Genomic DNA, 25,616 nt, shown 5'->3' with positions numbered 1-25,616 from the left:
TTCCTAAGAGAAAAAGAAAAAGTAAACAATCTGGGAAGCATATTTGGGAGAATAATTCAATAATTTAAAAAATTTGCTAGAGCTGTATATTCAGATATGAGAAATCCAGAGAACACCTGTGGGATAATATACAAGATGAATATTACCAACTTATATAGTCACCAAACTATCCAAGGTTAATGCTAAAGAAAAAATTTTAAAGACACCTAGAGAAAAGTTTCAAATCATCTACAAAGGAAAACCAATTAGACCAACAGTGGACTTCTTAGCAGAAACCTTACAAGCCAGAAGAGATTGGTGATGTATTTTTAGCTTCCTTAAAAAAAAAAAAAGCCGGCTAAGAATTTTGTATCACTATAAACTAAGCTTCATAAATGAAGAATAAACACTCTTTCCCAGACAAACAGTCACTGAGATAATATGTCACCACTAGACCAGCACTACAAGAAATGCTCAAAGGAATTCTAAATATGGAAACTAAAGAATGATACTCACTATCAGAAAAGGAAAGATATATACAAAGCTCACAGAATCTATAAAGCAACTGCATAATTGAAACTCGAAAACAACTAGCTAACACCGCTGTGTCAGGAAGAAAACCTTACATATCAATATTAATCTTGACTCTAAATGACCTAGATACTCCACTTAAAACATAGAGACAAATTGGATAGATAAATAAGACCTAATCATCTGCTGTCTTCAAGAGATCTATGTCACATGCAGTGACATCCATGGGTTAGAGAAATACCTGTCACACAAATTGAAAACTGCAAAGCATATTGAACAACAATATCAAGTCAGAAATAAAAAAATTAATGACTGAAAATAGAAATATGCAAAACCTCTGAAATACAGTGAAGGCAGGGCTAAGAGGAAAGTTTACAGCATTAAAGGCCTACATAAAAAATAGAAAGACCTTCAATTATAAACCTGTTGGTGCATCCCAAAAAACTAGAAAAACAAGAACAAATCAAATGTAGCAGAAGAAGAAAAAAAAAATATATATATATATATATTTATATTTATATATATATATATATATTTATATATATTAGAACAGAACTAAATGAGTTTGAGGTCAAAAATGGTACAAAGGATCTATTTAATAAAAGATTGGTTTTTTGAAAGGATAAAGGAAATTGATACAATACTAGCTAGGCTAAAAAAAAAAAAAAAAGATTCAAGTAAGTACAATTGGAAATGGTTAAGGTGACATCACAACTGATACCAGAGAAATAAAAAAGATTGTCATAGACTGGTATGCACACAAAATAGAAAATCTGAGGACATAAGACAAATAACAGTTCTTGCTTTAAGAAGTTCATTTATTCATTCACTCAATCTCTGCTGCTTTCAACAAATATAAATTAAATGCCTATTATAATCTAGACACTTAAAGGCACTGATGATACAGCAGTGAAAACTAGTGAATTTGCCTTTCAAAGAACATTCATTGTTTGCATTCATTTTATTTAAAGAATATTCCTAGAAATTATATATTTTCATTGTGTAGTAACTACCATATATTTGTAATTTACAATGTCTGTTTATGAAATCTTACAACTTTTTTATTTGATGATTCTTTGAGTTTTGCAGAGAAACATATTCCCAAGTGATGTTAAATTTTTATCACCTAAACAATTTGATATTCTGTTATTTTCTCATTTCACTTATTCTCCTGAATTGGCGAGAGTATCAAGATCAATGTAAAGTTGCTTCTTTAGTGGAAATGCCTCCAATGTTTCTCTTTTTAAGTATAGTAATATTCATTTGAATTTAGAGATAATTGATGAAACTAAACTGTTAAGTTCTTGATTTGGTTCTCAGTTTGAACTTTATTAGCATGTAGAAATACTACTGATTTTTATATGTTAATTTTTGTATTCTGAGACTTTACTGAAGTCACTCATCAGGTCTAGTAGTCTTCTAGAAGAATCTTTGAGGTTTTCTGGGTACACAATCATATCTTCAGTGAACAGAGATAATTTGACTTCCTCTTTCCCAAGTTGGTGCCTTTTCTTTCTTTCTCTTACCTGATAGCTCTGTTTGGGACTTCCAGTATTACATTGAATAGAATTAGTGAAAGTAGGCATCCTTGTCTTCTTCCATTTCTTAGGGAGAATGGTTTCAACTTTTCCCTGGTCATTCTGATGTTGCCTGTAGTTTGTCCTACGTGGCTCTTATTTTGAAATATGTTCCATCTATGCCTAGTTTGCTGAGGGTATTTATTATGAAGAGTTGTTGGATTTTATCAAACACTTTTTGCATCTGTTGAGATGATCAGATAGTTTTCATTCTTACATCTGTTTATGTTGCAGAGCATGTTTATTGATTTATGTATGTTGAGCCATCCTTGCAACAAAGCATATTTGATCACAGTGAATTCTTTTTGATGTATTGTTGGATTCAGTTTGATAGTATTTTGTTGAGGAATTTTGCATTGCTGTTAATCAGGAATATTGACCTCTAGTTCTTTCTTTTGTCATTTTGTCCATCCCTGATTTCAGTATCAGGGTGATACTGGATTTTTAGAATGAGTTTGGAAGGGATCCCACCTCCTTGATTTTTTGGAATAGTTTTAGTAAGGTTGGTACCAGCTTTTCTTTGTACATCTGGTAAAATCTGAGTTTGAATTCATATGGCCCTGGGCTTCTGTTTCGTTTTTATTACTGATTCAATTTTATTACTCATTATTGTTCTATTGAAGGTTTCTGTTTCTTCCTAATTCAGTCCTAGAAGATTGTATGTTTATAGGTCTTTATCCATTTCCTCTAGGTTTTCTAGTCTGTGTGCATAAAGGTCATCATATTAGTATCTGAAAATCTTTTTTTATTTCTCTGGTATTAGTTGTGATGTTATCTTAATCATTTATGACTGTACTTGTTTGAGTCTTCTCTCTTTTTATTCTTAGTCCATTGATATTGATAGCATTCTATCAATTTTCTCTGTCCTTTCATAGAACCAACATTTTATTAATCTTTTGTAGAATTTTTTTTTGCCTCAGACTCATTTAGTTCTGCTCTAATATTTATTTATTTATTTCCTGCTACCTTTGGTTTGTTCTTGTTTTCCTAGTAATTTGAGATGCGCCATTAGGTTTCTAATTAACGATCTTTCTACTTTTTATGTTTATTGATTTATGTATATCAAGCCATCCCTGCATCCCTGGAACAAAACGCATTTAATCATAGTGGATTATATTTTTGATGTATTTTTGAATTCAGTTTGATAGTATTTTGTTGAAGATTTGATGTTATAAACTTTAATGCTACGAACTTTTAGCATTGCCTTTGCTGTATCCCAGAGGTTTTGTATGTTAGGTTTCTATTTTCGCTTATTTATTTTTTTTATTTCTGACTTGATTTTGTTGTTTAACCTCTTTTTTGTTTGTTTGTTTTGTTTTCAATTTGTGTAATAGATACTTCTCCAACCCTTTACTTTGAGCCTGTGGTTGTCAATACGTGTGACATGGGTATCTTGAAGACAGCAGATGATTAGATCTTATTTATGTATCCAATTTGCCAATATATGTTTTAAGCAAGGTATTTAGGTCATTTACATTCAAGATTAACATTGATATGTGAGGTTTTGTTCCTGACATAGTGTTGTTAGCTGGCTGTTTTGGAGATTCAGTTAATTAATTAGTTTATTTTCATCTTCATACACTCTTTTCTTCCTCACTGTTTCCCTGCTAGCCTCATGCAGGTCTCCAAAGCTTTATGTATCATTATATCTTTATGGTCAAAAGATCTCTACAGTGATTCAGAATGTGGGCTCAGGAATAAGACATCCTACTTGGAATTTTACCTCTATTATTTATTAGTTGCCTAAAATTCGGCAATGTATATAGCTTCTCTGTGCTTTAGTTTCTCACAAAAGTGTCTAAAATGATATTTTAATAATAAATAAATGAATTAAAAACACACATATGTAAAGTTCATTGTATAGTGTGTAGCAGGTAGTGAGGGTACTCAATAAATGGTAACTATCATCATCATCATCATCATCTTGTCTCCATTGTCCATAACTTTTAAACGTTTGGTGTGAGATGACATTTGAATTATAAACTGGTAAGGTCTTCTGAGAACTTCCTTTGGTCGTACATTTTCTTTTCTTTCTTTCTTTTCTTTTCTTTCTTTCTTTTTTTTTTTTTTTTTTAAGATGGAACCTTAATTTGTTAGCTAGGCTAAAGTGCAGTGATGTGATCTCAGCTCACTGCCACCTCCACCTACAGGGTTCAAATGATTCTCCCACCGGAGACACCCAAGTAGGTGGGATTACAGTTGTGTGCCACCATGCCTTGCTAATTTTTTTTGCATTTTTAATAGAGATGGGTTTTACCATGTTGACCAGGCTGGTCTGGAACTCCTGACTTCAATGACCTGCCCACTTCAGCCTCCCAAAGTGCTAGCATAAGCCGCTGTGCCTGGCCTGGTCATACATTTTCTATTCATGTGCATAGAGTGGCTTACTTTTAACTCAGCTCATCACTGAGGCTTATTCATTCAAGAATATCTATTAAGTACCTAATATGATGCTTGGCACATATGAATGTAATTAATATTTGTTCACTAAAGGAAAAGGAGCACATAGAAAACTAAACTGTTATTTGGTAAACATGGTGCTAGATGCTGGGTACAAGGATATGTATGCTATCTTTTTATGTAAATTAATAATGGCTGTCATTTTTTAAGGGTTCAGTGTAAGTTAAGGTCTGTTGTTAGATGAACTGTAAGTGTTATCCTCTGACAGTCATTTCGAAGTAGGTATTGTTAATCCTGTTATACAAGTAAGGTAACTGTTTGTCCAAGGTCACATGGGTAATAGTAGAAGAGACATAATTCAAATCCATGTTTTTCTGATTCCAGAGGTCAAGCTCTTATACTTTGCAAATGTATGAATAACTTGATGTCCCGCCACAATAACTTGAACTCCCACCACAATGACTTGAACAAGCAATACGGAAAAGTCATTGACTTTCTAATAGTAGAAGATTAGTGAGCTTTCTACTCCTGCTAATTTTAGTGAACCTGAGCACATGGATCTACTCCTTTATCTGTTTTTGTACAACCCACAAGCTAAGGTGTTTTTTTTTGTTTGTTTGTTTTTTACATTTTTAGATGTTGGAAAAATCCAAAAGAATAATGCTTTGTGACATGTTAAAATTATATGACAGTACCTACATACTACCCTCAATTTTGCCTTTTGCCCTGCAAAGCTTCAAGTATTTACTATCTGACCCTTTATAGAAAATGTCTGCCTAATCTTGAACTAGACTATTTGGGATGCCTTTCAGCAATGTGACTAATGCATATGCCGTAGATGATTTACAGAAAAATATACCTTTAGCCAATAGACAAATTAGCTCTACACAATTTCTGGCAACTGTTTTCTTAAATTTCAGTGCAAAAGAATAAGAATAATGACAAAACAGAAGCAAAAATCAAAAGACTGCTAGTACATTGAGCTGATGCTTAATGTAAAAAATGATATTTATACTCTGAAGAATGTTTTGATATAATTAATGAAAAATTTCACACAAAAGTAACCTGTTAAGTATAAGTGATTTTAAATATGCTTTTAAATGTGCAGACAATAAACTCAATCTTTCCTTAAACTTTAGTATCATCAAAAGACTACTTTACATATTAGTTCAACCTAAATGAAAATCACAAATTAAAACTTTCAGAAATAATTGAAAGGTAAGAAAGAAAGAATTGAGCCAAGAACAGGGTGCAGATTTGCTTTAAGGTAAGGCATGAAGTTTTTAGCCAAGATGTAAGATGAGCTGAAAATTGATCACTAGTCAGCCGAGTTATGAAATAAAACAGCTTCCAAAGTTTTTTTTTAATTAAACATGGTGTAAATTATTCAGCTAGAACTGTTGAGGTTATAGCTTGTAAAAGGAAAAAATGCAAATCTGTGTTACTTGATTAAACTATACAACAGCAGATGAGCTAAGGGAATCAAGAAAGCAAGCAATTTACATGTTAAGGCACTTGATCGGGAGGCCAGAATTATTGTAAGTGCTTTGCAACACTTACAGTTGAAAATACAGTTGAAAACAAATACAGTTGAAAACAAATTCGACAGAGCAAAACACTCAAGCACACGTATTCAGACAGCATAAGAATTCCTGTAAAGACTGTTTTAATTTTTTACTTTGGTTATGGTGTAACCAAAACCAAAACCATTACCTTAGTGTATTTGTGGTTATACCATAAACAAAGTAAAAAATCAAAACAGTCCTTTACAGGAATTCTTAAGCCATTTGGGAATGGATTGGCTTTGCAAAGGGAAAAAACCTATTGCTTTATTAAAATACAGTTCTCAGGTTGCAAAGCATAATGTTATACTCAGAGTTAAAGAAACTGTCGTAAAAATATACTCACCAGTTAATTACATTTTTCTTATTAGATGTGTGGAAAAGAAATAATTGTGTCATCTGTAGGGGCTGTTCTAAGTAGAGGCTAGTGGAGGAAAACATTGCCTGGATGAGTTGAAAGATACGTAGCAGAACGAAGTTTCTTGTAGATACTAACTGCCATCACCATTGGTCAAAGAAACACTGCTACCTTTAAACTATGGTAGTTTCCTAGAAACTCTAGATTTTTTTTTTTTTGGAGAAAATATTTGCAAACTATTCATCTGACAAGGGATTAATGTCCAGAATATCCAAGGAACTGAAATGACTCTATAGCAGAAAAGCAAATAATCTGATTTACAGCTAGGCAAAAGAGCTGCATAGATACCTCTCAAAGAAGACATATAAATGAATAACAGATACATGAAAATGTGCTCAACATCATAATCATCAGGGAAATTCAAATCAAAACCACAGTGAAACATTACGCTGTCCTAGTTAGAATGGCTATTATGAAAAAGGCAAATACAACATATGTCAATGAGGATACAGAGAAAGGGGAACTCTTTTTTATGATATTTGTTTTCTTTTATTGTATGCAAATACTGTGCATAGTTGTATCATCATATATAGATAATTTTGTTTTTTTTTAATTTTATGTTTTTGTATGTTTTTTAATTTATATTTTAAATTCTGGAATTATGTGCAGAATGTGAGGATTTGTTACATATGTAAGTATGTATGTGCCACGGTGGTTTGCTGCACCCACCAACCCGTCATCTACATTATTTCTCCTAATGCTATCCCTCCCCTAGCTGCCCTCACCCCAACAGTCCCCAGTATGTGATGTTCCCCTCCTTGTGTCTATGTGTTCTCATTTTTCAACTCCCACTTATGAGTGAGAACATGTGGTATTTGGTTTTCTTACTATGTGTGTTTGCTGTGAATGATGGTTTCCAGCTTCATCCATATCCCTGAAAAGGACATGAACTCATCCTTCTTTACGGCTGCATAGTATTCCATGGTGTATATGTGCCACATTTTCTTTATCCAGTCTATCATTTTTGGGCATTTGGGTCAGTTCCAAGTCTTTTCTATTGTGAACAGTGCTGCAATAAACATACATGTGTATGTGTCTTTATAATAGAATGATTTATAATCCTTTGGGTATATACCCAGTAATGGGATTGCTGGATCAAATTGTATTTCTGGTTCTAGATCCTTGAGGAGTCACAACACTGTCTTCTACAGTGGTTGAACTAATTTACACTCCCACCAACAGTGTAAAAGCATTCCTATTTCTCCACATCTTCTCCATCATCTGTTGTCTCCTGACTTTTTAATGATCACCATTCTAACTGGCTGGAGATAGTATATCATTATGGTTTTGACTTGCATTTCACTAATGACCAGCCATGATGAGCTTTTCTTCATATGTTTGTTGGCTGCATAACTGTCTTCTTTTGAGAAGTGTCTGTTCATATCCTTAACTCACTTTTTGATAGAATTGTCTGTTGTTTCTTTTTTTCTTATAAATTTAAGTTCCTTGTAGGTTCTGGACATTAGCCCTTTGTCAGATGAGTAGATTGCAAAAATCTTCTCTCATTCTGTAGGTTGCCTCTTCACTCTGATGACAGATTTTTTTTTTTTTCCTGTGCAGAAGCTCTTTAGTTTAATTAGATCCCATCTGTCAATTTTGGCTTTTGTTGCCATTGCTTTTGGATGTCTTAGTCATGAAGTCTTTGCTCATGCCTAGGCACTAAATGCTATTGCCTACGTTTTCTTCTAGGGTTTTTATGGTTTTAGGTCTTATGTTTAAGTCTGTTATTGATGTTGAGTTAATTTGTATATAAAGTATAAGGAAGGGGTCCAGTTTAAGTTTTCTGCATATGGCTAGCCAGTTTTCCCAACACCATTTATTTTAATAGGGAATACTTTCCCCATTGCTTGTTTTTGTCAGGTTTGTAAAAGATCAGATGGTTGTAGATATGTGGCATTATTTCTGAGGCCTCTGTTCTGTTCCTTTGGTGTATATAACTGTGCTGGTACCAGTACCATGCTGTTTTGGTTACTGTAACCTTGTAGTATACTTTGATATCGGGTAGCATGAGGCCTCCAGCTTTGTTCTTTTTACTTAAGATTGTCTTGGCTATATGGGCTCTTTATTGGTTCCATACGAAATTTAAGGTAGTTTTCTAATGCTGTGAGAAAAATCAATGATAACTTTTCTAATGCTGTGAGGAAAATCAATGGTAACTTGATGGACAAAGCATTGAATCTATAAATAACTTTGGGCAGAATGCCTGTTTTCATGATACTGATTCTTTCTATCCATGAGGTTGGAACGTTTTTCTGATTATTTTTGTCCTCTATTATTTCCTTGATCAGTGATTGGTAGTTTTCCTTGAAAATGTCCTAAACATATCTTGTGAGTTATATTCTTAGGTATTTTATTCTCTTTGTAGAATTTGTGAATGGGAGTTCACTCATGATTTGGCTCTCTTGTCTATTGTTAGTGTATAGGAATGCTTGTGATTTTTTTCACATTGATTTTGTATTCTGAGAATTTGCTTAAGTTGCTTATCACCTTAAAAAGATTTGGGGCTTAGATGATGGGGTTTTCAAAATATGCAGTCATGTAATGTGCAAACAGAGATAAATTGACCTCCTCTTTTCCTATTTATTTCTTTCTCTTGCCTGATTGCCCTGGCCAGAACTTCCAATACTTTGTTGAATCAGAGTGGTGAGAGAGGGCATCCTTGTTTCATGCCAGTTTTCAAAGAAAATTCTTCCAGCTTTTGCCTAATCAATATGAAATTGGCTGTGGATTTGTCATAAATAGCTCTTATTATTTTGAGATACATTCCATCAACACCTAGTTTATTGAGTGATTTTAGCATGAACGGGTGTTGAATTTTATTGAAGGTCTTTTCTGCTTCTATTGAGATAATTACGTGTTTTTGTCATTGGTCCTCTTCATGTGATGGATTACATTTATAGATTTGTGTATGTTGAACCAGCCTTGCATCCCAGGGATGAAGCTGACTTAATCATGATAGGTAAGCTCTTTGATGTGCTGCTGGATTCGGTTTGCCATTATTTTGTTAAGGATTTTTGCATCGATGTTCATCAGATATAATTGGCCTGAAATTTTATTTTTTTGGTGAGTCTCTGCTACGTTTTGGTATCAAAATGATGCTGGCCTCATAAAATGACTTAGGGAGGAATCCCTCTTTTTCGGAAATGTTTCAGAAGGAACAGTACAAGCTCCTTTTGTACCTCTGTTAGATTTCAGCTGTGAATATGTCTGTTCCTGTTATTGGTCTGTTTAGGGATTTGACTTCTTCCTGGTTTAGACTTGGGAGGGTGTATGTGTCCAGGAATCTATTCATTTATTCTAGATTTTCTAGTTTATTTGTGTAGAGGTACTTCTAGAATTCTCGATGGTAGTTTTTATTTCTGTGGGATCAGTGGGATGTCCCCTTTATCATTTATTTTTGTTTCTATTTGATTCTTCTCTCTCTTCTTTTTTATTAATCTGGCTAGTGATCTGTCAATTTTATTAATCTTTTCAAAAATCCAGCTCCTGGATTCATTGATTTTTTAGAAGGGTTTTTCATGTCTCTGTCTCCTTCAGTTCTGCTCTGATATTAGTTATTTCTTGTCTTCTGCTAGCTTTTGAATTTGTTTGCTCTTGCTTTTCTAGTTCTTTTAATTGAGATTTTAGGATGTTGATTTTATATCGTTTATGCTTTCTCCTGTGGGCATTTAGTGATATTAATGGAAATAAGTTTGATTTTTAAAATATTTCGGAGTAATTTTGAATACATACAACATAGAAGAGTAGGCTTTTAGATAAAGTATTGCTTCTGCTACCACTTTTCAAACTACAGAGCATTGTCAGGAGGGTGGGGGTGTATTTTTACATCATAGTCTTTTCTATATTCTTCAAATAAGGCATGAAATCATGTTGTCCAGTTGCCTATTATTTTCCAAAAAGCATATCCTTTTTGGAAAATAATAGGCATAAATAAAATAAAATAAAAGGAATAACCCCCTTTATTGTTATTTCTTATAATACAAAGATTGGAGCTGGATACATGTATTATTAAAAATAGTTTTACTTTATTTTAAAACATATCTTCTATTACATGTCAAACACTATAAAAACTTTAAAATGTAATTAATTATGATGTGAATATAAAGTCTTCTAATACATCATTTAGAAGATATGTATGACACATTTTCTCAATTGTACTAGAAGAATATTCATTTCAGCAGCTTTTTTCTATTTTAGGTTTCCTTAGATAAGTCATCACAAAACTACTGAAAGATGTACCCTTGTAAATAAGTGGGATAAATTTTTATGCTGATAACATTATTTTTCTGTGTTAGAGTATCAAATGAATTATCAAAATATAAAATATATTTTACTTGCCATTCATTGTAATAATGGGTATTAGGAAAAGTATTTCATAAATATGAACATATACACACACACTGAACTAGGTTTTAAATTATAGGCAATATATAATTACACTTTGAAAATAGGTTCTGAACTTAGAGTCATAGGCTGTGAGTTAAAATCATGAAATTTTTAGCATCTAAAGGTGTAGTCCTGGTGTAAAAAACTATCTTCCTTCAGGTTAAATCTGGCGTCACAAGTGATTTTATATTTTTACACTTGCAGTGTAAGAGCAGAATAGGCAGACAGTCCAATTTAAGAAAGGCTGAAGTTGTGCCAGGGGAATAAAATGAAGGGAGAAAAGAGTAAGGAGTCGTAGAGGTAGGCAAGGAAGTAATTATATAATGAAATATTATAAAATATAAAATAACAGAAGAGGATAGTTAGACCTGAAAGCTTGAGAGATAATTTTTAAAGTCTACAAGTTTTAAGAATTGATATACTAAATGATTTGCTGGTTTTACTATGTGACATCCTTTTACTATCATTATGGATTTGTAGTTCTCAAAATCTCCATATATGGTATATTTATTTTTTCACATTTTTCTTTTTTATGCTGAGCTTTATAATTTTCTACATCAGTCAATTAAGACTGATCCTAATTTAAAAAAAATGAAATTATAAGTAAACAAATAAGGATTATTTATCTAATTGTTTATGTAGATGGTAGTAATTTTATCAAATGCATAAAACCTCTACCAGAGTTCATAGACTATATTCACGTTAGATAAACACACTGATACACATTTTTAGATTATTTTATCATATATATTAGTCAATGTTGAAGTAGCTTTTTATAACAGATGAAATAAAAAAGAAAAGACCTAAAATCAAAAACATTTTTAGCACACTCTGTGGTCAATCTATCATTTCATGAAAGCAACTGCAATTTACTGTTTCACTTATGATGTAGTTAAAAGTGTCTTGCTCAAGGGAAGCATATGCTGGTTTGCTTTGGTTTCTTTTTTATAATCAGTAAACCCTTTGGAGGAATGATTCATATCTGTTAATATGTAAAGTGAAAATGGCAAGCCATAGCAAGAGGTTACTCATCTGACCTGTTCTATATAACCAGAGAAAAAATGGGGCTAAAGAAAGTTTCATTACAATTTGCCATTATTTTTGTAGATTTTCCTTCCTACTTCTCCAGCTGTATCTTAGTTCAGTTCTTATCATCATATAATGGATTTTAGTATATTTTTGAGATACCTGTAATTAGCTTAACTGATATTTTGGAGAGACAGTTTTTATTAAAAATTAACATTTTCTAAAGGTGATATGATGTCCTATTCATAGGTGACTGAGAACAAATATTTAAAATAATTGTAGCATTATTTCATATGGTGTAATAGGAAAGTATTTACTCAAATAATTACCTAATTTTAGTGAATGTAAGTGTCCTAATCATAAATGGGGGTTATAAGCCCTCCAATATCTGTTTACAAATTGATCACAGACTGAAAAGTTTACGGGCACCCATAAAACACCAAAGTTCTTCATATTTCTATGGCTTTTCTACCAAGGTACTATTCAACACTCACATTTTTATTTTAGCAACCATTATTAAGAATCTCATTTGCCATAGAGTGTGTTATGGTAGCTGTTCTGTGCTGACTAATGACTACATATTAGAAAATGCTAATTTAATGTTTTCTCAAAATACATGTAGGAACTGCTTTTTCACTTCTTCCTCAGAAACTAATTTTAATAAGATGCCTTTATTGAAGATGATTGTAATATTTCTAAAACCAAAGTGGCTTAACTTCCAAACATTGAATTGCTTTTGACATGGTGTATTTTTTAAAACTTTAGAATCAAACACATTGACTTTGATTTGCCAACTCTATTTAATCTACAACTGTAGTGAATTTTTAATTGCTTTTTTGATTTGCCCACTCTGTTAAATCTATGACTGCAGTCAGTTTTTTACTTGCTTTTTACATAGACTTAGTCATCTTTCTTTTAAAGGGTTAATCATCTAATAAATTTATTTTTTATTTTTATTTTATTTCAAAGTTTTTTATTTCTAATTTTTATGAGTACATAGTATATAATCATCTAGTAAATTTAATATAGCATTCTTATTTTAAATTTCTGTCTAACGTGCACGTCTTAAGTATAAAGTAAAATGAACTGATATGGTATGCAAAAGTTTTTTGTCATTTTTTTTTTATTATAGTTTAAGTTCTGAGATAGATGTGCAGAATGTTCCAGTTTGTTACATGGGTACACACATGCCATGGTGATTTGCTGCACCAGTCAACCTGTCATCTACATTATGTTATTTCTCCGAATGCTATCCCTACCCTAGCTGCCCACTCAAACCAGCAGGCCCAAGTATGTGATGTTCCCCTCCCTGTGTCCATGTGTTCTCATTGTTCAACACCCCCTTATGAATGAGAGTTTGGTTTTCTGTTCCTGTGTTAGTTTGCTGTGAATGATGGTTTCCAACTTCATCCATGTCTCTGCAAAGGACATGAACTTACCCTTTTTATGGCTGCATAGTATTCCATGGTGTATATGTGCCACATTTTCTTTATCCAGTCTATCACAGATGGACATTTGGGTTGGTCCAAGTCTTGTGCTGTTATGCACAGTGCTCCAGTAAATAGATATGTGCATGTTTCTTTATGTAGAATGATTTATAATCCTTTGGGTATATACCCAGTAATGAGATTGCTGGGTCAAATGGTATTTCTGGTTCTAGATCCTTGAGGAATAACCACGCTGTCTTCTACAATGGTTGAACTAATTTACACTCCCACCAACAGTATAAAGACATTCCTATTTCTCCACACCCTCTCCAGCATCTCTTGTTTCCTGACTTTTTAATGACCACCGTTCTAACTGATGTGAGATGCTATCTCATTGTGGTTTGATTTGCGTTTCTCTAATGACCAGCGATGGTGAGCTTTTTTCACATGTTTGTTGGCTACATAAATGTCTTCTTTTCAGAAGTGTCTATTCATATCCCTCACCCACTTTTTGATTGGGTTGTTTGTTTTTTTCTTGTAAATTAGTTTAAATTCTTTGTAGATTTTGGATAATAGCACTTTGTCAGATGGATAGATTGCAAAAATTTTCTTGCACTCTGTAGTTTTCCTGTTCACTCTTAGGATAGTTTCTTTTGCCGTGCTGGAGGTTTTTAGTTTAATTAGGTTTTATTTGTCAATTTTGGCTTTTTTTTTTTGCCATTGCTTTTGGTGTTTTTAGTCATGGAGCCTTGGCCTATGCCTATGTCTTGAATGGTACTGCCTAGGTTTTCTTCTAGGGTTTTTACGGTTTTAGGTCTTATGTTTAAGTCTTTAATCCATCTTGAGTTAATTTTTGTATAAGGTATAAGTAAGGGGTCCAGTTTCAGCTTTGTGCACATGGCTAACCAGTTTTTCCAACACTATTTATTAAATAGGGAATTTTTCCCCATTGCTTGTTTTTGTCGGTTTTGTCAACGATCAGATGGTTGTAGATGTGTGATGTTATTTTTGAGGACTCTTTTCTGTTCTATTGGTCTGGTAATCTTTAAAAAACAGAAGGGAACATTTACTTCCAGGAAGGCTGGCAGAGAGTAGGTATGTTAGTAGCTAGTTTAACTATTTTCATTCATTTCCTTTTATCTCCTTTCTCTTTTCTAAACATTTAGAATATCAAAAATAGTTTGTGAAGGAAGTCTGACCAATTTTTATTATAGGATATTTGCATGGAGCACAAAAAGTTTGATGATGACCTGAATAATCCTGATGATAATTACAGGAACAATAAATACAGCTAATTGAAGACTTCAATATGCAATCACTTTGCAAGTGATACAGCAAATACCATGTCAATAATAGAAAACTTGTCAGTTGTTTTTAAAGAAATCATAGAAAATAAAGCTGAAGACCTCTCATATGCAGTACCCAGCTCAGTTCCTCCATCTTTCATTAATGAATCTGATACTCAAATGTGAGTAATTAATGAAACTTAATGAAACTTGTCCTGACACCTAGTCTAATATAATTTGCCTTTTCAATCGTCTTCCTTTTTGTAAAATGTCAAAATCTCAATTTTACAAAAAAAGTTTAAAATTTTTGATAGACCTGTAATCCCAGCACTTTGGGAGGCCGAGGCGGGTGGATCACGAGGTCAAGAGATCGAGACCATCCTGGTCAACACGGTGAAACCCCGTCTCTACTAAAACTACAAAAAATTAGCGGGGCATGGTGGTGCATGCCTGTAATCCCAGCTACTCAGGAGGCTGAGGCAGGAGAATTGCCTGAACCCAGGAGGCGGAGGTTGCGGTGAGCCGAGTTCGCGCCCTTGCACTCCAGCCTGGGTAACAAGAGCGAAACTCCGTCTCAAAAAAAAAAAAAAAAAAAAAAAAAAATTTGATAGAGTGTATCTGTGTTCACAGCACTTATAGAGAATTAATTCAGAGTCCCTGGAGCACTTATAGTCTAAAATTCATCAGGGCCAGCTACAGGATAAATACATAGCCATGCACACCTCAAGATGAGCACTCCATTCCTATTCCTTTTTCTAGATACAACTCCTGTAACCTCGACATTGCCACTTATTCAGAACAGACTTAAGACTAGGAAATGTAAGTCCGGGAACAAATCAACTGCAGCGTTTTATTTCTAATTGTATAGCTTTTATTGTCCTGTCTTGAGCCTTTTCCTCACTCCTCCCCAGTAACTAAACCAACCTATTGTATTTAACATACCTAAGAATACAAGATCAGTGTCCAAAATCTCTTATGTACTATTTCTCTTGAGAGTTTTGGGTATTCTCTTTCCCTCCAACACTTTAACATAAGTTTTTTAGGGAGTAATTTTTGAAATATTTTTCAGGTGTTGGTATGTATGTATGTGTAGCTCACATTCTGCCTACTGAAGGTGTCTCAGGAGGTTTAAAAAAATTGGAAAAAACTTTCTGAATAGTTTACCCAGTTGCTCAGACCACTCTATTACTAAGTGTTACCTTTATGAAGTCTCTGAAATCTTTCAGGAGAAATCCTGTAAGGACTGTGGGTATCTCCATTTTGATTTGGCCCTACTTAAGTTTAGAGTCAGATTTGTAGCCAACTTCCAATAATTTATAAAAATATATAATGTGTGTTCCTAAATAATTTTTTTGCCTTGCAGACTAGTTGTCATACTCATTTTATCTGCACCTGGAATTCCTCAACTATTGTTTTATTTATTTATTTATTATTGAGGCAGGTAAATATTTTAATCTGCCTCAAATACTTTGTGGAACAATACGGGGATGAAAAGAGTAAAGAAAGTCAAGAGGAAAGGAAGAAAAGATGGCAAAATGGAAGGAAAGGAGGAAGGAAGGAAGGGAGTGAATGAGGGAGGGAGGGAGGAGAGGAAGGAAGAGAGGGAGGGAGGGAGGGGGAAGAAAAAATGAAGCAAAGGAAAAAATCTAAAGTGTGTGTGTGTGTGTGTGTGTGTGTGTGTGTTCATGTATTTATAGCTCACACTATAGTGTGAAGTGCTACATGGCCAATGCTCATGATATTTATTTTGTCACTGATGAGAATGGCTGTGACAAGCTAAGGCTTTGAGACCTGGGGCTTATATACCTATTTGGTGACCCAGACCACTGTGAACTATGGACAGTTGGTCCAAGTAGATATGATTAATTCATTTGTATATCTGGATCCTTTACAGTTTTTCTGTGTAACCAGTACCTACCATTCTGTTCAATGTATAGTATGCATTGAACAAATATTTGTTAAATACATTAATAAAGTGGTTTGTCTTACATCTGGTCAATATGGCTCAAATCTCACATTCCAAATCTACATTCCATCATCTAAAGCTCTCAGTAATGTCATTTATTTATGTATCGTTTTTTTTTTTTTTTTTTTTTTTTGCATGGTTCTTCTAGGATGAAAAGGTGCAATAATTCTGCCAGCCACAATTCTCGTTAAGGCTTTCCTTTTAAACTCTGAATGAGCTTCTTAACTCAGAAAAAGAAAAGTCAAAGCAAACACAAAGTCTGGAGCCCTGTGACTTGATGACAAAATTTCTCCTCTGGTTTCCTAAGTTGACTATTTGTCCATGTGCTCTATAGTATGTTCAGAAAGATATTCATTTCAGTTTGTATATAGAACTTGAATTTTAGAGTCTTCATATTGTGATTTTTATTTTTACTCCCTTTTTATTTTCTTGTAAAGGTCAAAAATAGAACACACAAACAAGTATTTTTGACCTTGTGTTATTGCGGCAAAACAATTCAAGCCCGTATCTATAAAAGTTCTTGGTCTTTTTTCCATTTATCTTCTTAATACATGTAATGTATCATCTGCACATACATCCACTGAAAAATTTCAAAGTTATCTGATTGAATATCTCCAAAGAAATTAACTGCTTTATATTCTCAGTGAGAGATGAACAAATAGATAAATTTTCACTCAGACTATTCAGTCTAACCACCATCCTGATCAACCAAGAATTTTTTCACCTAATCATTCTTCCTTAGATCAGCCATAATCTTGCCTGGCACAGGGACCATTTTACATTATAGATAATAATGTTTCACTTTTCTTTCTGGGAGAATGAGTTAAGTGAGAAATGTACACACCCCATGAAAGTATAGACATCTTTTTAGTATTTCTCTATATGTCTTTAAGGAAAAAAAAACAACCTCACAATTAAAAAAAATGCATTTATCTTTGGCCTTCTGGTGCTATGGTTTCCAGGAAGTAATGACACAGAGACAATTCTATGAGGGAATGTTGAATTGTGCTTGTGTTAACAGCTGGTACAAAATAAAGCAATTTCAGTGAAGTATTATATTTTGGGTCACTGGGATCTCAAAACACAATTTAGGTCATAATTATTCTATAATTTTATTTTCTTTGTGTGTTTAATTTCTAGGCCATGCCTGTACTTCAATTCCTCAGAAATAGGCATTAATTTAGGACTGTTTTCTATTAAAATAATCTTGTAAATACAATAGGTTGATTTGAAATGTCATAAAAATAAGGATAATATAAACATGTAGTAAATGTATTGAAATAGATACATGTTTTAGAAATCATTTAAGAAATTCAGTTAAAGTGATGTCCAAATGGCCTTCCAGGATTTATAGATTCAATGAAGATGAAAAGAGGAAAGTAAAACCATATAATCCCTAGAGATATTAAAGCCAGGCATGGTGGCTTTCCCCTGTAATCCCAGTACTTTGGGAGGCAGAGGCCAGAGGATTGCTTGTGACCAGCCAGGGCAACATAGTGAGACTCTGTTTCTACAAAGAATGCACTCCAGCCTGGGTGACAGAGGGAGGAGATTCTCAAAAAATATATATATAATATATATTTATATATTATATAAATAATTTATTTTATAAATTATAGTAATTATAATATGGTAATTATAAATATATATTACATATTATAACAATCATAATATATAATATATATTTTTATATATTATAAATATTCATATAAATATATATAAATATATATATAAATAGATAATATATATTTATATATATATTTATTTATATATATATGGGCCATGCCACAACCACTGCCTCACCATCCTGTGTTGTATTTCTAGGAGTAAAGCAAAAGGAAGTCAAAATAGAAATCTTGCCATGCTTTGATTTCATATTAACATCATCTGTTGGAAAAAAGCCCCTATCTCTAAGAATCAATGCATTTGAATTTAAAGCCGTGATTCATATATATTAGTTTGTTTGTTACAGACAAACATGTATATATCGTATTATCTCACACATAGGAAATTCAGAAAGAGACAAGCATGATATGTGGTAATAGAATTAACAGCAGTAACCTTGTAGGTACATGTATTTGAAAACGACTGACTTGATTTTCACTGCTATAGAAGTTAATGTATGTATTTTTTAAATAACAACCCCCCGGAAAAGTAGAACTAGAACTGCTTTTTCTTTTGTCTTGCTACTTTGTGAAATGCTTAACTGTTTATAAAGAAACACAGAATTTTGTATAAAGTCCTAAACACATTCTTACAATAATGAATACCTCTCTGTTTCTCTGTTGATTTATTTGGTTTCATGTCTTCACTGTTTATTAGACCCTCATGATTTTGGACGTTTAAGAAAATTTGGTTATAAATTCAGCAAAATAATAAGTAAATTGTTACTCATCTCAAAAATATTATGCATAGAATTTGTCTTAGAGTATTATAGACTAGTAATTTATCTCCTCCATATCCACTAGTATATTTTCTTGATTGATCAGTTTATTTGTCAGATGAATACTACATTCAAGCACTATCTTGTATTGCTACAAAGCATATCATTTTAGCATGAAATAATTAAAATGTATTTTTTAAATTTCTTTTACAATATTGGCTTAATGGAAGAAATGGCAGAACATTTCAAAGAAGTATTCTTACCATGGAAACCCGATTTTACTGACCCAGATTTCTTAGTTTACTTATAAAAATACTGAACTTCTACCATTTGCAATAAAGTACTTGAAAAATTGTCTTATTGATCAACCTAGCCCAAGAAAAGGGAAAGAGGCATATGTACTGGGATATAAATAGCGTAATAAGCAATAATAGAATTACCAGTAAAATTACACATTATTCCCTTTTGGACCATTTTCTTTTTAGGAACATCTTTTCAAATTGTGTAAATGCAACATAGTTTAAGGCAAAGCAATTGAACTCCAATACCATAATTCCTTATACATAAAAGTGAGTGTTTCATTAAATAATACTCCCGGTTTAATCAAAATGGATGAGGGCAGTTAATTCACAAATTTCATTCTAGTCTTTCATAAAATGAAAGTAATATAACTTTCTTACTCACATTTATAGAAAAAGAATACCTTGTATTTTTATTATACTTTGTTAGAGCCTACAGGTCTCTGTAATTTGGCATATTCATGCTTGGTTTCACACATCATTCATAGTATGACATATAATGAAGCAGCAGGTTGAACACCAAACTCTCTAACTGCTTCTCTTTCTCTTCTCACTGTGAGTGAATGAGCATTATTGGTAGTAGAAAGATCAATATGTAGGAAATATTTTAAAAACATCGAAATAGCTGTTTAAAAAAAAAAAAAAAACTATACCATCTAGTTTCTATACTGGCAATTTGAATGGACTGTAAATAAAAATAAAGAATGTGGTTTTTGTATGGATAATATAGATTTATTTCCATTGTGGTATTTAAAGTTAGGTGATGCAGATATATTTTAAAGCCCTCTTCTCACTGATTAACAAACAAAAAGACACTTTTTGTCAAGATAATGATACAAAGTAAGTACAAGTTACAATCGTGAGTAATTCTTCACATTCTTTTTTGCCTTGCATCTAAATGTTGTGTTATGTTGACAGATCTGGGAAATTTTAGTGGCCGGACAAGAAGTGCAGTCTCTGTGAGAGAAGGCCAGGGGGTCGTTCTGATGTGCTCTCCTCCACCTCATTCACCAGGTATGGTAGGATCTCATTCCTTGCTGCTGCTACTGCTGCTGCTCTCTTTTGCTATATGTTCATTCTTTTAGACAGTATATTGATGGGAGAACATTTCAGGTGAACTGTGCATGGTTTTCCTGACATGTATCAGAGTGTCACATGAATAATTACAGATCATGTACTCTAAATACTATTAGACAGGAGACTGAACTCCAATGCTAAGATTGTTTTATTGCCATTCTTCTGCCATAACAATGACAGTCAACAGTAAGAATGTGTTGCTATCGTGAAGAATGTACGTATTGCCGGGAGAACAAGGGAAGCAATAAACTTGGAGAATTAAAACTTTTCTAAATAGTTTGGAATATCAGAGTTGAGTTAACTAAATACCAATGTGCATCTTGTTTACGAAGATAAACTGGATACTTAGTTGTTTATGGTATTCTTTGCCACACTGGAATAAGAACTTCTAAGAAATGCTTTTTTGAGTTTGAAACAAAACCGCAGTTTACTTGCTACTTTTTTGGCTACTTAGGGTCTTGTTTGTAAAAATCATGGTGTGTACTTTATATGGCTTGAGGAAACAGAAAACTAAATTGTACTCAGATTAATCGTATGTCCTTTTGCCAGCTCGTAACTAACTATATTCGTTTTGTTTGAGTTCTGTAATTTGAGATGCGTACTCCTTTGGAACTTTTTTATAGCTTTCCTGTGATATAACTTAACAGTGACCGGCATCAGTTAAAAAAGAAAGAGAGAAAGAGCACAGGGAAGAACCAAGAAATAAAGGCCTTAGTTAATACCTGGAAACAGAATTCAAGATCTTGGTATTCAAGTCATTTTTTCTTTAATTAGAGTGATGGCCAAATTTGTTTCTAGGTTATTTTATCAGTATAGTAATGGAGCCCAATTTGGCTCTACTGTACACATATATTTTTTTAAATAACAAAATGGCCTACATCGACTTTCTTAAGGCTTCTTTACCTTTATCTGATCCCCCTTCTATATTTTTTAATTGAAAGGAAAGTGTGCTGCATATCAACAGGAACATATTTCTGAAAACATTTTTATTTGAAACTCAGATGACAATACGATTAGGAATAGTTTTTGAGTTGTACCCCTCCAATTCCTGTACATCAATCCAGTTACTCCGTTTTTCTGTGAAAAGTTTGGGGAGTTTGCAGTAAACATATGTAGTCTCACCTGCCTCTAAATCCAGATTTAGATTCTTTCCAGACAACATCTGTTTTAATTTTTTAATGGATAAGACAAAAATTATGGAAATTGTATAGCACTAATATAGGTCGTATGTTGGTTATTAAACAGATTTCATTCAAAGGGGGTATTAGTTGAATAATTGTTAGAGATTTCAAAAAAGGGAAAAAGAAGGAGAAGGAGTAGGAGAATATAGCAGGCTTTATAGAGGATGAATGAATCTATCACTAGACTGACGGGAGTTAACAACATAAAGTGACCCCTGTGGGAAAATAAGCAAGATTTTCTCAGATACGATCTGTATTGCAAGATTGTTGGAATACGTATTTTTAAACAAAGTGAAATGGAAGAGGATAATGTAGAAATCAAAACTGCAGGATTACCTGTAGATAAATTATCCATATGTCAGAGAAAACTGTGTACAAATTTCTGGTGGGAGAATACAATACAATGAATTGCATATATGATAAGATAAATATGAGATACAAATAAGCATTAATAACTGATTAAATAAAAAATATTGTGATCTATGATTGAGATCAACATATGTAAATAAAATGACTGTTCAGTAAACCTGTTTTACAACCGAACTCAGCCACTTGGCCAAGGCCAACTTGGTATGTTATTACCAACAGCTGCAGTCTCTCAATTGCCACATTTACAAGCTTTCTATTTTCTGAAGGGCATCCACTATCTTCCACTCACTCCTTTAGTGCCCTGATCTAGAAGTCCTTTAATCTCATGGAAATCTACAAATTATTGATCCTACCCCATTTTCACTTTACTCCCACTCCTTTGAGTCTCACTTTTCTCCTTCAATTATTACCATATTCTTTTATACAGCTTCAGTTTTCTCGTCTCTCTTTTGCTTTATCATACTGACATGCCAGTTTGCAAAACCTTAAGCATGATATAAGTCCAACTCCTAGCCTACTACATATATGAATCTATTTAGATTTATATTACTGTTAAAAAAATACCCAAAACCAAAGCATACACACAAAACAAATAACAAAACAAAAGTTATGCAGACTCCTGTCATTTTAATATGCAAATTATAAGTTTCACATGCATCTTCATGTTAGCTAGAACTTTTTTTTAAAAAACCTGTCATTTTTATATACTTTAGTCAGATATTTTATGTGTCTTCCCCAGTCTCCCTCTCAGGTGATAAACTCACATCCTATTAAGTTGTGAAAGCAATTAGAAGGTAACTTCCACAAACCCTCATCACCAAGTCCCACTCCAATTATCATTGATAGCCGTACACTCTGACTTCCCATTTTAAATATATAGTATAATATACAGTAAACAGTATAGTATCCTGTATGCATTGTTGCAGTTCTAAGGCTTATCTCTCAGCTTCTGCACCGTAGTTCATCTTTTCTTTGCTGACTTAAAGAAATTGTTTTAGCAATGCCCCTTCTTTCTTCTGCATTTTTATCAGAGATTGCTTACTCTTTGAGAACAGTCCCACCAGCATGCAGACCTGCTATTCTTTCCTCCCTAGAAAAATAAAGTAAAACTTCTTTGACCAGTGCCCTCTACTACATGATTTTTGGTTTCCCCTTACAGTAAAGCTCTCCAGAAACTTTATATGTTCTATCCATTTCCATTCCTCTCATTCAGTCTGTCTGTGTGTTTCCCTCTCTTCTTCTCTCTTTGTCTCTACTCTCTTTCTCTTTCTAAAAGATTTATTGCCATGCAATTTTATCTCATAAAATTCACCCATTTTAAGTGTACAGTCCAATGAGTTTTACTACATTTATATAATTGTGCCTTCATCACCAAAACTCAAAAGATACTTCCATCATTTCAAAAAGTCATTCAGTTCTCTGTTACTCATGTTCCTGAGCAATTTTTGCTATGCCTTCTGTCTCTATAGTCGTGACTGTTCTAGAAACTTTATTTTAATATTTTTTAAGATGTGATTTTGCCATGTTAGGCTGGTCTCGAACCTCTAGGCTTAAGTGATCCGCTCACCTGTAATCCCAAAGTGCTGGCATAAGCCCCAGCCCCATCCAGAAATTTCATTTTTAATTGAATCATGCCATCTGCAGTGTATGTATGTGCACATGTGTGGGTGTTTTGTTTCTTTCACTTGGCAGAATCTTGCTGAGATTCGTCTGTATCATGGCATGTATCAGTAGTTGGTTACTTTATATTTCTGAGTGGTATTTCATTTTAAGGACACATCCATTTGTTTATCGATTCCTCAATTAACATACTACTTTTGAGGAGACACAAACATTCAGACCACAGCAGGTGGTAGTTGGAGATGGTACTCTTTTTTAGCTTTATATAAGATCTTGAGGGTAGGGCCTTTATGATAAGATTAATTGCTTTAAAAGAGGAGATACCAGAGAGCTCTTTTTCTGTACTGAGTGTGAGAAAACAGAAAGAAAGTGTCCGTCTGCAAACCAGAAAGAAAGCCCTCTTCAATAACCAACCATGCTGTCACCTTAATCTCAGACTTCCAGCCTCCATAACTGTGGGAAAATAAATTTCTGTTGTTAAAGTCACCCAGTCTGTGTTATTTTGTTACGGCAAGTTGAGCAGACTACCACACCATCTCATTCTCCTAAGTGTCAAAGCCAAAGTCCTTACCGTTGCTTGGAGACCCCTCACCATTTGCCTCCACTTGATCTCTCTGACTCATCTACTGCTTTCCCTCCTACTCTCTTTCCTGTAGTTATACTCATCTCCTTGATGTCTCAAATAACCAGACAAGCTCCTGCCTTAAGGTCTCTGCAGTTGTTATTCCCTAGTCCTGGATCATGTATATCCCAGGTATATGAATGGCTCACTCCCTGACATTTGTTTCTTTCTTTAAATGTCACCGCAGTAAAACCTTTTCTGACCTTCCTCTTTAGATTTCCATTCCACACTTCCTTTCTTCATCTTTGCTTTATTTTTCTTCATAATACTCATAGCATTCCATACACTGCACAGATTTACTTACTTAGTTGTTCATAGATTGTCTCTTTCAGTTACAATGCAAATTCTAAGACAGAAATTGGGTAGGTTTTGTTCACTCTTATTACCCCAGTACCTAAAACAGAGTATGAGCTCAAAAATATTTATTGAATTAATGTATGTACAATATTCAGAAATATATGATATGAGCCAAGGTTTTATTAAATACCAGATACTTTGATGGAGAAGTCATAAATAAGAATAGCAAAAATCAGGCCGGGCGCAGTGGCTCAAGCCTGTAATCCCAGCACTTTGGGAGGCCGAGGCGGGTGGATCACGAGGTCAAGAGATCGAGACCATCCTGCTCAACATCGTGAAACCCCGTCTCTACTAAAAATACAAAAAATTAGCTGGGCATTGTGGCACGTGCCTGTAATCCTAGCTACTCAGGAGGTTGAGGCAGGAGAATTGCCTGAGCCCAGGAGGCGGAGGTTGCGGTGAGCCGAGATCGCGCCATTGCACTCCAGCCTGGGCAACAAGAGCGAAACTCCGTCTCAAAAAAAAAAAAAAAAAAAAAAAAAATCAGATCGGTTGTGTAACAAGAAAACCTGTCTTAAAATTTACCTTTTTCTCATAATTATGTTGTGAAATGGTGATTTAATTTTAGTACCTTATTTGATTAAAAGAAGAACTTTGAAAATATCTCGGGAAAATATGGTCAAAAAGGCTTGCTGAAGAAACAGTTATTTTAGTCCATTTTCATACTACTATGAAGAAATACTTGGGACCAAGTAATTAATAAAGAAAAAGAGGTTTGATGGACCCAACTTCCCTTGGGGGGGGGGGCTCACAATGATGGCAAATAGTAAAGGAGGAACAAAGGCGCATCTTACATGGCAGCAGGCAAGAGAGTATGTGCAAGGGAACTGCTCTTTATAAAACCATCAGATTTTGTGGGACTTACTCACCATTATGAGAACAGAATGGGAAAAACCCACTGCCATGATTCAGTTACCTCTCACTGGATCCGTCCCACAACATATGGGGAATATGGAAGTTACAAAGCAAGATGAGAGATTGATACTATGAAATGAGTAAATAACCTGATACATGCTAGAAATCTCAGGCCCAAGTTTCTGTTTCATCCAAATACTGACGTAGGTTATTACAGCACACTTGTTCAACTGATGCTTGATGGCATTTTCTTTCCCAATCTTGTTTTACTTTCTTTTTTCAAATAATAATTAGT

General features: G+C 33.6%; 1 protein-coding gene across 1 annotated transcript in view; it reads left to right on the top strand.

The window, feature by feature from the left end:
- Nucleotides 1-25,616, top strand: part of CNTN5 (contactin 5) — a 1,397,849-nt gene that overhangs the window by 897,347 nt on the left and 474,886 nt on the right. Inside the window, exon 7 of the mRNA XM_032295928.1 lies at nucleotides 20,159-20,254. Within this exon, the coding sequence (XP_032151819.1) occupies nucleotides 20,159-20,254 (96 nt within the window). The remainder of the gene's footprint in view (nucleotides 1-20,158; nucleotides 20,255-25,616) is intronic.

This window comes from Sapajus apella, unplaced genomic scaffold (assembly GCF_009761245.1).
Source record: "Sapajus apella isolate SASKATOON/1434 unplaced genomic scaffold, GSC_monkey_1.0 scaffold34, whole genome shotgun sequence".
NCBI classification, from domain to species: Eukaryota; Metazoa; Chordata; class Mammalia; order Primates; family Cebidae; genus Sapajus; species Sapajus apella.
Note: the sequence above shows the minus strand (reverse complement) of the source record. Positions and strands in the feature narration are given on the sequence as shown.